General features: G+C 34.0%; 1 protein-coding gene across 2 annotated transcripts in view; it reads left to right on the top strand.

Moving 5' to 3' along the window:
* The window catches only part of ANKRD13C (ankyrin repeat domain 13C), an 83,114-nt gene extending 74,365 nt beyond the window's left edge, over nt 1-8,749 (top strand). For both annotated transcript variants that reach the window (XM_007104393.2, XM_007104394.4), the window contains one exon: nt 6,960-8,749. In XM_007104393.2, the coding sequence (XP_007104455.1) occupies nt 6,960-7,090 (131 nt within the window). In that variant the 3' untranslated portion in view covers nt 7,091-8,749. The remainder of the gene's footprint in view (nt 1-6,959) is intronic.
* Nucleotides 8,750-12,409: the final 3,660 nt, after the last annotated feature.

Genomic DNA, 12,409 nt, shown 5'->3' on the forward strand with positions numbered 1-12,409 from the left:
TGAGCTGTGGATCATTACATGAGCATTTCTGCAGAAGCTTAAAATCCCACTGTAATTGTCTATAGCCAGAAAATAGTTCAAGCATTGGACTCTCTTCTATATACTGTATTTAAGGGGCACAGTGACAAACTAGAATAGAGGGTAGGGATTAAATATATGAAACTATTACTGTATTCACATTTTTTAAAGTCCCAAACACAAATCAAACCTCACAATACAAGTTTTTTTATGAAAAGGAAATACTTTGATTATATAGAAAGGAAAAAAGTCTACAATACTTTTTTGCAGGCATTTCTCTGATATAGAGCCATATTAACAAGGGATTTATAATTTTTTGCTTGTATACTTATTGGGAATTTGCTTACCTCTGTCTCTCTTGTCTCTTTGTCCTTCTTTCAAAATGACCCTATAAAACTTCAGTCCTACATCAGTTTAATCTCCAGTCATTTCTGTTTCTATATTTAGGCTAGAAGGTACAATTGAGGGGAAAAATTTGGGTATTGTTAACACAATTACATGTTTTCAAAAGCAGCCAGAGCTTTAAATGCTGATTTTGAATGATCTTTTCTCTGGTTTGCTGCTTCCCTCATTCTGCTTTCAAAGGCTAAATTTGAACCTCCTTCACCAATCCCCATCCCCACCCCCCCACTACTTCCTCCCACAATCTAAGCAGATGAATTTTGTTTTCTTAGTTATAAAAAAAGGCCATCAGAAATGAGACCTCCCTCGTTACTCCCAGCTTCTCATACAAACTTTTCTGCCCCAAGCCCTATCTTTTCTTCCATCTTTTCTATCTCAGTGGAAGTGGTGTCCCTTTTCTTAGCTTGATTATTCTCTTCATTTGTACTGTGGATCTGTTCTTCTCCCTGCTTTTTTAAAAAGCTTGCTCTATCACTTTCCCCATATTTCTCCTTTATCTTCCAATTCCTTCTGTACAGCCTTTTTCCTCTTAGCCGTTAGGCTTTGTTCAGGTCTTTCTCCTTTTAAAGTTAAACCAATTAAAGGTCTTTCTCCTTTTAAAATTCAGCCGATCTAGGGAGTTCCTTGGTGGCCTAGTGGTTAGGATTCTGGGCTTTCACTGCCGTGGCCTGGGTTCAGTCCCTGGTTGGGGAACTGAGATCCTGCAAGCTGCACGGTATGGCCCCCCGCAAAAAAAAGTCAGGCCCAGGGAGGTGAGGGGAAGATGGCCAAACTTCAGAAATAAAATTCAACCAATCTAATGAAACAATTGCTTTAGCTCCACCCTACCCAGCACTTGCCTTTAATCTTTGCTTTTCATAGCCAAGTTGCTTGAAAGTCTACTTTTATCTCTCCATTCTTTCTTTCTATTTATAGTGATATTATAAATGGGGGAAGGTGAAAGGAGATAAAGGGAGGCAAAATTTTTCTACTTCACTTGAATTGCTAAAGTGATGACACCAGGAGCCTATGATAAATTAGTTATATATAATGTATACCTAGAGCAACCACTAAAGAAGGTGTATAAAGAGATATACTCAAAAACACTATAGATAAATAAAAATAAAATTCTAAAAAGTAGTCATGTTGGGACTTTCTGGGTGGTCCAGTGGTTAACACTCTGTGCTTCCACTGCAGGGGGCACAGGTTTGATCCCTAGTTAGGGATGTTCCACGTGCTGTGCGGTGCAGCCAAATAAATAAATAAATAAATAAATAGTAGTCATGTAACCTACAGGAAGTCAAGAAAAAGAAAAATATATGAAAAAAGAGAGACAACAAGCAAAAAAACAAAAAATGAAACAGCAGACTTAAGTCTTAAGTATTTGAATAATTCCATTAAGTGTAAATAGTCTAAATAGAACATTTAAAAGATATAGATTGGAAAAACAGATTAAAAAAAGTGACTGTACTACATGCTATCTTCAAGAAACTCCCTTCAAATATGATATTGGCAAGTTGAAAGTGAAAGGATGGAAAAAGATATATCATGCAAACATTAATCAAAGGATAACAGCACTAGCTATATTAATATTAGATAAAGTAGATTTCAGAGCAAAGAAAACTACTGGGGTGCGGGAGGCATTATATAATGATAAAGGGGTCAATCCCTGAAGAAGAATAGCAATCTTAAATGTGTATACCAAACAACAGAGCTGCAGGATAAGTGAAGCAAAAACTGAAAGAAATGAAAGGAAAAATAGATTTTCAATTATAATTAGAGTCTTCAGCACCCTTCTCTCAACAGGTGATGCAACAACTTGACAGAAAATCAGCAAGGATATTATACAACATCTCTACACCACCATAAACCAAAGCACCTAATTGGCATTTATAGAACAGTTTACCCAACATCAGCAGAATACACATTTTTTTCAAGTACTCATGGAACATATACCAAGATAGGCCATATCTTGGGCTATAAAACAAACCTTAATAATTGAAAAAAAATCACAGTAGAATCAAACTAGAAATTAATAATAGAAAGATAACGAGATTCTCCAGTTTGTGATATTTTGTTATGCACTCTGCTAAATAATTTATAGGTCAGTGGTGAAATCTCAAGGGAAAAGAATATATTGAGCTGGATGAAAGTAAAATTACAAATATCAAAATTTGTATAATATAGCTAAAGTCATGCTGAGAGGGAAATTTATAGCACTAAATGCATACATTACGAAAAGAGAAAAACTCTTAAATCAATAATCTAAGCTCCTACTTCAAGAAGTTAGAAGAACATATAAACCCAAAGCAAGCAGAAGGAAGGAGATAATAAAGAGCAGAAATAAATGAAAGAGAAAATAGAACAAATAGAGAAAGTCAGTGATGCAAAGAGCTGGTCCTTTGAAAAGAGTGATAAAATCAACAAATCTGTAGCAAGACAGATAAAAAAGAGAATGAAACAGGATAGCATGACAGATCCTGCAGAAATCAAAAGGATAGTAAGTGTAATAATAAATGAAGGGGTAAAAAAGGCATTCAGAGTGGAAAAAGGAAGAAATAAAATCTTCTCTATTTGCAAATGACATGATTCTATGAGTTGAATCCCAAAGGTTCTAGAAACAAACTAGAGTTAATGCATTCTGCAAGATGGCAGAATAAAAGTTAAACATACAAGAATCAGTAATATTTCTGGATATTAGCATTGAACACACTGACACCAAAATTAAAAATTAAATATTTTTTATGATTGCAAAAAAAAGGAAATAGATGTAAATTTAACAAAACATTTATAGTACTTGTATGCAGAAAATTATACAACACTGATGAAAGAAATAAAAGAAGATCTAAACAAAAGTAGAGACATACGATGCTCATGGATTGGAAGATTCAACATAGGAAAGATGTTAATTCTCCCCAAAGAGATACATGGGATTAACACAAATTCTTATCACAATCCCAGCCATATTTTTTTTGTAGATTGAGAAAAGATTATTTTAAAATTTACATGGGATGGCAAAGAAACTAGAATATCTGTATTAGTTTTCGAGGGCTGCATAACAGAATACCACAAACTCTGAGTGGCTTAAACAATAGAAATTTATTGTCTTAGTTCTGGAAATTAGAAATCTGAGATCAGGGTGTCAGCTGGGTTAGCTCCTTCTGCAGGCTATGAGAGGAAATCTGTTTCATGGCCCTCCTCTAATTTCTGGTAATGTGTTTTGGCTTGTAGAAGCATCACTCCAATTTTTGCCTTCATCTTCACATGATGTTCCTTTCCTGTACGTGTGTCTTCGAATTTCCTCTTTTTGTAAGGACACTAGCCATTGGGTTAGGGACCACTCTAATGATTCTTAATTTGATTACTTCTGCAAAGACCCTGTCTCAAAAAAGTCACATTCTTAGGTTCTGGGGGTTAGGACTGGAATAGATCTTTTTTGGAGGGGAAAGAATTTGACTCAGAACAATAGCCAAAAACAGTTTTGAAAAAGAATGAAGTGTGAGTAATCAGTCTACTCCATTTCAATATTTAATGTATAGCGATAGTAATCAAGACTGTATGGTATTGGTTGAGATATAAACATATAAGTCAACATAAGAAAAGAGAATCCAAACATAGATCCTTATAAATATGCTCAACTGATTTTTGATAAAGGTACAAAAGTAGTTCAGTGGAGGAAATATAGCCTTTTCAACAAATGATGCTGGAGCAGTTAGACATGCAAAGGCAAAAAAAATGAAACTCCACCTTAATCCTACAGCTTATACAAAAAGTAACTGAAAATGAATCATGGACTTAAATTTAAATGTAAAATAAAACAATAAAACTTAGGAAATAAATGTAGAAGAAATTCTTAGGGATCTAGGTTTAAGCAAAGAGTTCTTAGACTTCACAGCATGACCCATAAGAGAAAAAAAATCAATGAATTGGACTTCTTCAAAAGTAAAAAAACTCTTTGCTCTGTGAAAGACCCAGTTAAGAGTAAAAGAAACACAAGCATGCTTAAAACTCATCAGTAACAAAATAAACAAGCCAGTTAGAAAAGAGCAAAAGACACAAAAAGACATTTCACCAAAGAGGATATATAAATGGAAAATAAGCACAAAAACAGTGTTGAGAATCATTAGCCACTAGGGAAGTGCAAATTAAAACCACAGTGAGATATCATTACATACACCTAACAGAATGGCTAAAATAAAACATAGTGACAACTCCAAATGTTTGTGCAGATGTGGAAAAACTGGATTGCTCATACATTGCTGGTGGTTATGTAACATGGTATAGCCACCCTGGAAAATGTTTTAGCCGTTTCTTAAAAAACAAACAACTAACCACCCAACTTCCATGTGATCAGTGAATTGTATTCCTAGGCATCTATCCCAGAAAAATAAAGATATGTTCACACAAAAACCTGTATACAAAAATAAGTTTGTAATAGCCTCAAGCTAGAAACAACCCAGCTGCTCGGTGCAGATTCTTTTCATCTCTTCCACTCTGTGTTTATTATTGATGTTCATATCGTTAAGTCTGCTGACACTTTTCTGTTATCTGACTTAATCTCTCCAAGATTTCATTCTTTTTGTGGAGTCCTTGTCCCAGTGAAAGCTGGTAGTTTCTCTTCAGATTTCCTCCCACTTCTTTGATAGAATTCTCTCTTGATCTTCTTCCTGCCTCTCTGACTGCTCCTTCTGGAGCACATCCCTCCTATTACTTTTGTCATCCTACATTATATTCTCATTACATCTGCCTAAACTTAAGCCAAAACATGTTACTACTATGCTCACAACCATACACTGGCTTTCCATCTCATCCAGAGTAAAAGCCGAAGACTTTTTCTTGACCTAAACCCCGCTTGATCTGGCTGCCTATTTCTTCTCAAACCTCATCTTCTGCTAATCTTTCCCGTACTCATTTGGCTGTAGCCACACTGATCTCCTAGCTGTTCCCAGAATAAACCATACACTTTCATTTTAGGGCTTTTTCACTTATACCCTCTACTTAGAATTTTCTTCCTCTAGGCAACTGTGTAGTTTGTTCTTATCTCAGGTGTTTGCTGAAAGGTCACTTTATTGAGGTTTTCCTTTGAACCCTAATCAAGAACTCTTACCCTCAACACTGAAACTCCCTATCCCCCTACTTGCTTTATTTTTGCCTACATACTTAGTCACAATTATTTTTTACCTATTTGTGGTTTGTATCTCCCAACCAGAATGTAATCTCCATAAATGCATGGTTTGTTTTCTACTGTTTCCTGGTATATATCCAATGCCTAGAACAAGGGTCATCAAGGTCATCAAACTTTTTCTGAAAGATAGTAAATATTTTGGACTTTACAGGCCATATGGTTTCTGTCACAACTATTCAACTCTTGTTGGAGAATGAAAACAGCCATAGACGATAAGTAAACCACATGTTCCAATAAAACTTTACTATGGACAGTGAAGTTTGAATTTCATGTAATTTTATCTGCATGAAGCATTATTCTTTGTGTTTTTTAAAAAACTACTAAATTATGTAAAATTTTTTCTTAGCCCACAGGCCTTACAAAACAAGGCCAGGCAACAGGCCTTAGTTCGCTGACCTCTGAATTAGAACAGCATCTTTATTTAATAAGCACAAATGAATGATCTTTTCCACCAGAAATAACTGGAAACTCTGTAATCCTTATGTTGATTTCTTTTTTTTTTTTCTTAAATGAGAATATTACTTTCTGCAATAGAATACTAGGCTTGTAACAGTCAGCCTTAGTTTATGGTATGCCTTTATTCTAGACAGACATTCAACTTAGCTTTCACAGAATCATTTCAGAGTTTTAAGGAACCCTTAGGGTTTATTTTGTAGACGAAATCCTTGAGCCTCATAAATTAAATGATTTGTAGGATTCAGAATCCAGGTTTTATAATTTGTGTTCTTTCCAATAAATCGTATTAGGAATAAAACTGCAGTGATTAAAGTATTTGGCCATTTTTGATGTCAGATTTCACTCATAATTTCAGCTAGAAATGTATTTGACTTAGAAGAATATTAGGCTGTGGTGGTATGATATTACTCCAATTCTGATGAGATTATTTTTATCCCATATATTAAAGCGATGGATTGTCTTCTAGTGTTTTAAAACAAAAAAGGATGAATGTATTTCATTTGTATTAAATGAAAAAAAAAATCAGCTCAGATTCAGAGTATGTACACTACAAACTGAAGAAAAGATATCGGAATGCAAAAAGTACAAATGTAGCCATTCCTTTGCCCCAAGAAAAAATAGTCTAGTGGAATCTGCCATCATAGTGCTAAGACTGGGAAGCAGTGGGACCTTGAGTTTTTGATGCAATTCTTGATGCCTTGGTGTCTTTCTCTCCTCACAAGTAGCCAAACTCTTCCTGCAAACACACATACTCAATATTAGATGTATATTAGGATTTGTCTGGTCCTTGAATAACACTTTTTTACATTTTAAGGAGTATAGGTAACTCTAATAGTATTTCATAGTCTAATAGTATTTCATAGTCTATAAATAGGTTACCATTTCATTTTACAGTGTTATCATTGATTGTCCTCTCTAGATATACCCGTGTTTCCTACGATCACAGCCACTGTGACTTTTCAGGAGTTTCGATATGATGAATTTGATGGCTCCATCTTTACCATACCTGAAGACTACAAGGAAGACCCAAGCCGTTTTCCTGATCTTTAACTGACACAGAAAATGATGCCATTCAACCAAGGAAAGCTAGAGAATGCAGAGACCCCGGAAGTGAATTCAAATAGAAGGGACAAGTGTTTTCATCGAAGAAAAGGGAATTATGTTGGATCGACACATCAGTGATATAATGAAATGGGCCTCTAATAAGAATTCCAGCAAGTTTCCTGATGTGCCATTTTCAGTCTTTTTAAAAATATACATATTATAAGTGTAATAGTTTGACACCTTAATGACCCCAAGTCCTTCTGATGTAAAACAGCTATGAGTGCTGTGATTTGTTTTTAAAAATTTTTACACTTCTTGTTGAAATATATATGCATATAAATATATCTATATCTAAAACACTCCTGGACCATTAACATAAATTAAATGTCTTAAGAGATATGAAGTCCTTTTAAACTTGTCATCTTATATTCAAGGTGACCTTTATAAATATTCCTTCAAGCTTTGTTTTCATAAAATGTAAAAAGTATGTAACATTATGTATAGTTCAGTAATTTGAATGTTTGTTCAATATAATGAACTAGAAGGAATGCAGTTTTCTGTAGCTGAATGAACCAAATGGTAACCATTAAACAATTGCATTTATATGTTGCAATACACTTCAGAAGGAGCATTCTCTCTGCAGGGAATAAGGTACCTCCTTTAGCACCTTAGTGCAATTCATTGTGGTGCTATTTGTTTTTACCTGAATTCTTTCTTCAATGGAAAACGTTTGTTAATAATCTTCCTTTCATAGAAACTTTTTTTTTTTTTCTAAACTTGAGTTTAAAAGTCCTTTTTGTGTTCATGATAAGCATGCTTAAAGATATTCTTCTTCCAAATCTGAGCACTTTAAAAAAATTCCAAATTTTTAAACTTGCTTCCTAATAAGTGCATATCATTCTGATTATTTTGTTTTTAGTGGAATATGGATGCATTTGTGTCAGTTTTAAAAACAATCCACATATTTTGGGCATCCCTACATATTTAATGCTTTCAAAATAAGGTAAAAACATTTTATATGCTAATAGAATATATTTGTTACAGGTTAAATTCCAGAAACATACACAAGATTGACAATTCCTACTGTTTATTTTTTTAAGTAAGTCACAAGAAAATATTTATTGATTTTAATTATCTCCAAAGTGTTAAAATCATGCATTATTCATTTTTGCACATAAAATTTTTCATACTTATTCCAAGATGGTTTGAAGGTCCAAGAATGACAATAAATTAGGGAGAATAATGTATAACAGTCATAAAATGTTATGTTGTATTAAAGAGCTTAGCTAAAGAAATGTTTTTTAAATGTATCTTGAAAAATGTGTCAGAATGCATCTGTCAAGTTTTTTAGAGTGACCAGTAACTTTTTTCAGGATTTTAAATAATTTGAATGAGTTTAGAGACCTTAATTGAATAGATGACTTAAAAATCCAAAGCATCAACCATAAGAAAAATTTTGTAATAAACATCTTTAAAGCTGCATCTTCCATGCTGGTACATACTACATTGCATATGTTGACATTTTATTAAATACATTTTATAATGAAGAAAAATAATCATAGTGAAAAATTCAAAGACCAGTTTCTACCTTATGTGGGTCTGTTGAATTTTGTGGAAAGGGTGGGTAAACCCAGACTAGTTTTATTAAATAGAAGTTGATCCCTATTATTTTGGGAATGTTTGTTGGACTTAGAGATTCTGTTATCCTGTCAATGATTATATGAGGTTTGAGATACTGAAAGGCAACGATCACCGTTGCTTTTAGGCTCCCTTACTTTGTGGGAATATGGTATACTTTCAGGAATATACTGCAGACTTTTTTTGTAATTCAGTGGGGAAAAAACATGGTAAATTGCAGCTTGGGATTTATCAATTTCCTAAAAGCTGTGACTGTTTTGCTGGGGTACACTGGAGGTAGGAAGACTACTGAAAACTTTTGCACTTGAATTTTGTTTTTAACTTTTTCTTTCATAAAGAATAGTAGAGATTATCCATTCCAAAATGTCTTTTATCTGATCACAAAGGACAAGCAAATGTCAGTATCTCTTATGATGGTAAAAATAGGAGTTATTTAATGCAAATAAACTTTTAACAGTATTAGACTTTTCAAAATGTGCCTTTTAATCCAGCTAATGAATGAAGCTATATGCCGTGTTTCAAGTAAGTAGATAAAAACGCTATATATTTTGATACTCTTACATGGTAATCTAGATTTTGTAATGTAGGTTCATAAAATTCTCTTTGCCTTCCATTTGTGACTGAAAATATTGTTTGAAGTTGGGAGGGCTATAAAATGGTTACCTTAAATGGCCGTTTAGAAATGTTCAGTATATCCTGCCACCAGTATGGTTTCAAAAGAATATAGGATTCTTGTCTTTAAGAAAATTCCTTAGAGACAGTTTGCCTGTCTATAGACATTCATGTACAGAAAATTATCAAGTTTCTTAAAAAGGGAGGCATAAAGCTGATGCTGATTATTTTGAGTACAGCTACATACAATTGTCTAGACATGAACACATTTCAGAGAAGCTGATAGCCAACAGAAGCTGAAAAAACTATTCAGTTTTTCTCCTGCTTAGAACTGGTATTGAGCCCCACTCACACTAATAAAAATGTGTTTTCAGTGTTATTCATGCACAGCTTACCATTCACATCTTGGGGAAGGGTGGTGAATAATGAGTGCTTCAGTGAAATTTCTCCCTAGTTTTCACTAAGCCTAAAGCAGCAAAGAGGCCACAAAAGGACTAAAGAAAATACTGAATTAAGAAAATACTGAGTTCCTTTTGCTGTTAACTTTTGTCACAATATGGTTGAGAAAAAGTTGTAAAAAAGGTGAGTTCAAAGTCCTACTTGTAGTATGCTATGCTAGCCTCTGAAATTGAGCAAATTAGTTAGTATCCAGCAAAAGGTATCTTAACTGTGTTTTCGGAAATTAACAAAATGTATCCTTACCAAAGTTGCTATACTTGGGAACTTTCAAAGACAACTGGCAGTGAAACTTAGATAAATGGACAGGAGGTATTAAATCACTTGTAAAGACATTAAAACTAAACTCGGTAAAAGCCCATCATTTGTATATTATGAATTAGCAAAAACTGCTTTTGTAAAGCATTTTATATCAGAAATCTGGGCCAATAGTATTTTAGAATGCCATCTAAAAATGTCATCTCAATAGCACACTTTTTAGATCATGTGATCATCCTTGTAGTACTACCTAGTGATGAACTTTAAAAAAACTGTTACAGCTCATTTTAGGAATAGTACTTCTGGCCATAATGGCACATATGGTACATGGAATTAGAATTTTCCTTTTGCCACAGCACCTAAAAAAACTGAAGCAAATTTCCTAAGCGTTTTAAAGAAAGGTATTTGGCAATCATTCCTGAATTTGCTCGTGTTTTGCAGGTGAAAATGATTAGCCTAAAGCAGAAACTGTGTAATATAAAAACACAAAAATAAGATGCACCTTGTACCTCCCATAGAATTCTTGGTCACTGAAGAAGGCTAACAGTGACTGGCGGGGATGTTTAAGTAATGAATATAGGTAGCGTAGGAATTTTGAAGAAGTGAAGCAGAAATTATGTAGTTCATACACGTTGTGGCTTATCTGCTTGGTCCTGCAGTTTCAGCCCATTCTTGTGGGTTCCAGCTTATGGTTCCAACTTATTTTTACCCCTCTCAACTATCCTTTTCTTGACTGCCTGTGGGCTTTAGTCTCCAGCATCAGATGCACAGCATAGACAACAACTTTGAGACTATTAAACCAGCTCCCACAATTAAGGTCAAATCTTTGTCAACAAATCTTTTTGGGTCGTTCGGCTCCCTGGATTGAATGCTGACTGATAAGAACAAAATTACATGATGCTAATCTACAGGATGCTTGTCTTCTGAAACTTGATATTTAACGCCTACTATAACCTTTAAGTATATTAAGAATATTCCCACTAGCAAAGAATTAGCATGGTTCACACGTTATTTTGCTAAAGAATGTCTAAATGAATTTTACATATACTTTGATATTATAAAATGAAAATAGGAAAATAAAACTAAAACAGACTCAAAAACTCCAGAATTAGTCTCATTTAAAAAACTACCTCTGCTAATAAACCCTTAGTAACATATTCTGATGCTCTTTAAAAGTATCAGTAGTTTCCATATTTAAACACAACTACATGTACTTGATTAGAGAAAATATTTTAGATAGGACAGGAGTGAAATGCACTAGCTATATTTGAGACAAAAGGAACAGAAATCTCAATTTCAGTTTAAAAGATGTCTCAATCTTCAAACAGCAGACCACTTAATCTGGTGCCCAAGTGAAGAAAGTGGTATTGTTTTGCCAGAGGAAAAGTAGGCTCGTACAGGCTATATGACACTGAGAGCAGAACATCAGCTTTAAGATGCAACTCCAAGGTGAATGTAAAATTAGGTTTTACTGTTCTAGTAGAAGCCCAGTTTGTCTTTCTTCCCTAAGTAACTAATATTCCTCTACCTTCCACGTAGAATCACTACCAGGGAGCTTATTATCCAAAACCTATATTCACAAAAATGTAAAGGGAAATATCGCCATATCTGCATGCAATTTATCTCAGTGCTTTTGCTAAAACGTTACCCCAAACTAAATTTTCATATAGTTTTGAAAAGCTCCATAATTAAATAGCAGGTACCATTTACTGACCCAGGTGCACAGGGCTACATTTTTTTCTACCAACTACTTCACAAAGTAGATATCACTCCCATTCTACAGACAGGAAAATGAAGGTAGGAAACACAGGTTTCCCCAGCTGTAAATGAAGCTGAAATTCATGACTGGGCTCTTAAATAGCCACTACCTCATTTTCACTCATGAAGAAGTCAAGCAAATAAATAGCACACACACTTTTCTAACAAAACCACTTTTATTTTTTAATCATTTTCACTACCAAATAACAGAACAAAATTCAGTGTGGAGGCAGTGTTCACTTGATTTCGACTGGTTATGTGTTAAAGGCTTCTGTCCTGTGCAACCCTACCTTTGTGCATAAATGTTCACTGAAAAATAACCTAAGTATAGACTCCCTTCACGACAGCATCTTAAGTCAGTGGTACTATTTTAAAGCCCCAAATTTCTTAATCTGTTTTGAGAAATTAGCATACTATATATTCAAAGACTACAAGTGAGGGAATAAAATTTGAGTAGTATTAGGCTTAACCAAGTGAAACTGCCAATATCTTACTTGTTTTTGACTTACAAAACCGACAATATCATATGGTTCAATCTTTAAATGTTTTTCTACTAAAATTTTTTGTAAGTTTAAAGAATGTCATTTGCGTTCAACTTTGTGT

The sequence above is a fragment of the Physeter macrocephalus genome, chromosome 4, assembly GCF_002837175.3.
Source record: "Physeter macrocephalus isolate SW-GA chromosome 4, ASM283717v5, whole genome shotgun sequence".
NCBI lineage: Eukaryota > Metazoa > Chordata > Mammalia > Artiodactyla > Physeteridae > Physeter > Physeter macrocephalus.